General features: G+C 33.0%; 1 protein-coding gene across 1 annotated transcript; it reads left to right on the forward strand.

Annotated features, from left to right (window-relative positions):
- The first annotated feature begins 335 nt into the window (after nt 1-335).
- LOC127741775 (F-box/kelch-repeat protein At3g23880) lies at nt 336-3,215 on the forward strand. Its single transcript, XM_052254830.1, has 2 exons — nt 336-740; nt 1,942-3,215. Exon 2 carries the CDS (start codon nt 2,018-2,020, stop codon nt 3,182-3,184), a length of 1,167 nt encoding a protein of 388 aa, XP_052110790.1. The 5' UTR covers nt 336-740; nt 1,942-2,017; the 3' UTR covers nt 3,185-3,215.
- The last annotated feature ends 2,044 nt before the right edge of the window (nt 3,216-5,259 follow it).

Here is a 5,259-nt window from a genome sequence, read left to right on the forward strand (position 1 = left end):
AAAATATGTAAAGAAGAGATGGTGGCTCGAAATAGACCTGGAACACATTTTAACAAAGTTGGTTGGACAAATTTAAAAATAAAATTCTTGAAAGAGACTAGTTTAAATTATGAGTCTAAACAATTTAAAAAAATTTAATATACATTCTTTTAAGTCAAAAAAATTGTATTTTTTGAGTTATTTATCCAAACGTTACAACTTTAAAATAAGTACTTCTATAGTTAAAAATCCAAACACAAAATAACTTATTTATAAGCTACTATTAATAAAAGTCCTTATACTTTAAGTTCCCTTTCCAATAGAACTTATTTAAGTTATTTACCCAAACTGGCCATAATTCCCTTCCTCACGCTCTCTCGCAAACGGGAACCCTAGCAGCCACTCTCTCTCCGAGCTCCAGCAGCCAGCCTATCGCCGCCGTCACCAACGAACTCTTATCCTCAGTCAGCCCAGCGCCGCCTTCACCGACTTCACCGATTTCACCGACGAACTCTTCTCCTTAGCCAGCGTCCAGCCCCTCCGTCACCGATTCTCTTCTCCTGGGTCCCTTTTCCTCGCGTCGCCAGGTCTGCTCGGAGCTGCTGTTGGCGTCGCTGCCTCTGTCATCATCGTCGTCGGCCTCCCTGAACTCGCATCTTTGACGCCAGAGAGAGAGAGAGGGTGTATTCGATCTCCCCTCTCTCTGTTCGAGCTCGCTTTCGTTCCTCCCTGGCCGTCACTTCTCTTCCTCCCTCGCGGCCGTAAGCAAAGCTGCTTCAATTTATGATTTCTTATTTTGTTAATTTTACTGATTCTGAGTTGCTGATTTTTCCCTTTTTGTTCATTTTTGCTTATTTTGTTAAATTTTGATGGATGATGGTTGATGGTGTTTTTGTTAAATTTTATGAAATCAGTAGTGCTACGTTACCAACTTTTTATCTGCCAAAATCTGCCAACTTGAGTTGGGCTGGACATGAAACCCATCTATTAAATAAAGTCACATCTAAGTTAATTATGGTTTAATCCTAATTTATCACGTGTTGGTAATAGTTGGCAGACTCTCTCTTGGTAAAGTATACTTTTCCTTATGAAATAATTGTTATTCTGAGTTGCTCATTTTATGAAAAAAATTTGTGTTTTGAGTTGGGATTGTTGCTGATGCGATTCTGAATTTAGTTTGGATGCTGAGTTTGGATTCTTTGCTTAGTTTTTTTTTTTGGATTCTCTGGCTTTGTATGGCTTTGGATGCTGAGAAATCTTTGGATTCTCAGCTTTTGTTGAATACTTGATTAGTATTGAGAATACAAATGTAATAAAATAAGATTTGCTTCAAAAAAGAGTGAAAGAAGAGCAGTTAGACTCTTGATTACTTAGTTATTTTGTTTCAGGTCAATAGCTTCTATATATATAGTGCAGACCTTGTATTTGGAAGTGTGATTCAATTTTTATTTCAAAATAATATGATCAGTGTGTATTGATTCTCAATAATTTCTCAATTCTAAGTCTTTGATTTCATTTATTTGTTTCTTATATCACAAGAATTTCCCTCTTTTTTTCTTGTGCTCGTCACCATTCTGTTCAGTGTTTATCTAGATTGTTAAGCAATTGAGCTTATTAGAGATTAGAAGTTAATTAAAAATCTTTTATTGTTAATTTTGAATGATAAAATATGAACAAGTTACTATGTGAAATGGTAAAACTTTGAATTTTATTAGTTTAGAAAATATTAAATTTGAATATTTGAGATTGTATATTGAATTTTTAATGATTTCATTGTATATTCGATGACAGATTTGGTTCTCGCAAGTCGCAACCTTGTGCTTTACTGTACCATTTTCGCAAAACAAATCATGAAATAATCAATCTAATAAATACAGAATATATCATTAATTAGAGTATAATTTAATTAATATTCAAATATTTTAGAATATTCTAACATTTATGATTCATTCTTTTCTGCAGAGGCCACAACCTAGAAAGAGAAAATATATATATACTTCACCTCAGCTTCTTGAAAGACGGAAACCCTAATTGTCTTATGACTACGAGAATGAAACACCTTGAATGCGAAGATAATCTTCCAATAGATCTGATTAGAGAAATCTTGCTGAGGCTTCCAGTGAGGCTTCTCCTGCAACTGAAGATCGTATGCCGTTCATGGAACTCCCTAATCTCCAGCCCTGAATTCGCCAACCACCAACTTCAACGCTCAACGCTAACTCAGCCGCCGCCATTGCTGTGTTGGAAGGTACCGAAACGGGCGGGCGACGTCATGCATTGCTCTTCACAATCTCTTATTCTTGATCGCCAGCATCAGCCAACTACATTCGGTTCACATCCGGCTGATGGAAAAGTCATCTGGGGATCTTGTAACGGATTGCTCTGCTTGCTCCAAGGTTATCCCTTTGACACTCTTACTCTTTTGAATCCCAGTACCCGTTCGGTATCCCCATCCGTTCCATTCGAGTGCTCCCACAAGTGCGGGAAGCTTGTTTTTTTTGGCTTTGGCTATGATATTCTACATGACCAGTACAAGTTTGTTATGGGTTGTCGTGGCTCATCTCTTATAACTGATTCCAAGGTGAGATCTGGGGCTATAGTTTTCACTTTTGGTGCAAATCCTTTTTGGAAAACTGTTGATCATCCGGTGTTTCCGTATGATATTCATGGCACAAGTAATGGAATATTTGTGAGCGGCACTCTCAATTGGATTGTGTATGATCCTACTATTAGTACATCTTATGAATTTGAGTGGTTCCTTCTTACCTTCGACTTGGAAACGGAGTTGTTTGGTCGATTGCGTCTGCCTGTTACTAGATCGCGCTATGACTTATCCGAAATGCCTCCCTTGCAACTCCACAATAACTGTCTTTCTGTTTGTTATCCCACTCCGCATAAGCCAATTATTTGCACTCTCTGGATAATGAAGGAGCATGGAGTTGAATCGTCTTGGACTAAATTGCTGGCAATCCCATTCGATGTTGGAATCTCGCCATATGTTTCGGTAGCATCCCTCTATATCTCACAAGATCATAATCTTTTGGCACTAAATCAATCTGATGGCAATTTTTTTGTGTATAATTTACGTCAAAACCAATTAGTTTCTCGTGTGCCTTACGAACATTTTGGGGCATGTTTATTCCTTTGCCAGGAGAGCTTGGTCTCACCATCACATTATTGTGGTCTTAAAACTATTCAAGTTTGATCATCAATAAAATTTTATTATTTTTAATAAATATTTAGTTTTAATCATATTAGATGTATATTAAAATTAGTTATTAATATGAAACAAGTGTAATAACCTCTGTCATACACGTGATAAGATTGAAATTATAATTTTAATTTATTTTGTTAAAATTAATTTGAATTATAATAATTTTATTAAGAGTAAAGTATCGTTTTTGTCCTCAACGTTTGGGGTAAATCCTATTTGTGTCTCTAAACGTTTAAATCGTCCTATTTGTATCCTTAACGTTTGTAAAAGTGATTCAATGTTATCATTTCGTCAATTACACATCATGAACGCTTTAGTTTGAATTTTAAAAATATTTTCTTGAAGTTAGAATACAAATGTTTGGGATAGAATCGATGATCCACTCCGAAAAATAGCTTATTAAAAGTCGAAATTAATTCCTACAACATTTACATAATTCACTTCTAGGGACATAATTGAATCTAAACACAAATAGTGGGTATAATATTAAAATCGAACACATCTAAATAAGACCTAATTGAGAATGAATACATCAAAGTGAGAATGATTGAAAAATATTATCTGATTTGTTAGTATAATTGATAATAGGATAACATTGAATCACTTTTATAAACGTTTAGGATACAAATAGGACGATTTAAACGTTGGGGACTAAAATAGGACTTACCCCAAACGTTGAAGACAAAATCGATACTTTACTCTTTGATTAATAAAAAAGTAACATGTTATGCATTGTTTGTTTTTTTTTAATCCAGTGTTAAGTGTATCTGCAACTGAATCTAATTTCAAATAATGAAATATTACCACTCTATCAAAAGTTGGAATATACCTTTTAAGACTAGTTTTCACCTATGGTTAATCGTACGTTGCGTTATCAAGAATAAAGAGTAAAGATGATCTACGAGTGCTGTTACAAAATTATGGACATTTAAAAGATAACTGCACGATGAATGTGGTATACAGATAAGTTTTTGAGAGCTTATGATGAAACACTAATTTCTAAATCTCTTAATCAAACGGATAAATTGGGATAAGAATAATATTCTCAACTTTTTTTCTGGTTAAAGTCTTGCATTCTATCACATGATTTTTCATTCTTCTAACTTGCATTCTCGTTTCATTGCACAAACCATTAGTTTGGTCTATATTCCGCAGCAATATAGCAGGAGCGCTAACCTTCACTGTCAATTTGTATGGTGGTAGAACTGAACAATTTATTCCATTTAGAATTTTTGGTGAGAAAGCATCTAACTCAAATTCCATATTTTTCTCCTCAGCACACACAAAGTCAGAACTTAAGTAAACTTTTTTTTTTTGTTCAGGTAACCCTGTAATTATCTTATTGTTGACATCAGTGACACAATTCAGAGTTGGTGCAAAAATTGCTCTATTCTTAAAATAATTTTCAATAGATAAATTGGATAACATATCTAGATACACAAAATCAATGAAATCATCCAAAACTATCTCAAAGTTTTTAACTAAAATGTTAGATGGTATATGAATGATCGATTTTTAATTAACTTCTAAGCTCTAATATACTCAATTACTTGATAATCAAAATAAACACTCTAAGAGAATCAGAATTATAGAGTATCAGAATATAATGGTAATGAGCATAAGAAAAAAAAAAGAGAAATTCTTGTGATATAAGAAACAAATAAAGGAATTCAAAGACTTAGAATTGAGAAATTATTGAGAATCAATATATACTACTCATATTATTTTGAACTAAAAGCTGAATTACACTTCCAAATACAAGGTCTGCACTATATATGGAAGTTATTACCGTCGGATATATGGTAAGTTTTTTTTTTTTAATTTTTGTTACTATGTTTGCTAATTATGGCCTGCATCACTTAGACATAAATAATCAAAATTAATTTGGTAATTAACCCACTAAAATTAATATTTGTCATCATCAATTTAATTTAGTTAATTTCTTAACTCAACAAAAATAATAATATATTATTACAAAAAAATAATAAGTAATTTTTTAACTATTTATTTTTATTTAATAGATATATATATTAAAAAATCTATTTCCAAAACAATGAATAAATATT

This window comes from Arachis duranensis, chromosome 1, assembly GCF_000817695.3.
Source record: "Arachis duranensis cultivar V14167 chromosome 1, aradu.V14167.gnm2.J7QH, whole genome shotgun sequence".
In the NCBI taxonomy this organism is placed as follows: Eukaryota; Viridiplantae; Streptophyta; class Magnoliopsida; order Fabales; family Fabaceae; genus Arachis; species Arachis duranensis.

Coding starts and splice junctions, on each gene's coding strand:
- LOC127741775 (XM_052254830.1), top strand. CDS start 2,018: ATGACTACGAGAATGAAACACCTTGAATGCGAAGATAATCTTCCAATA.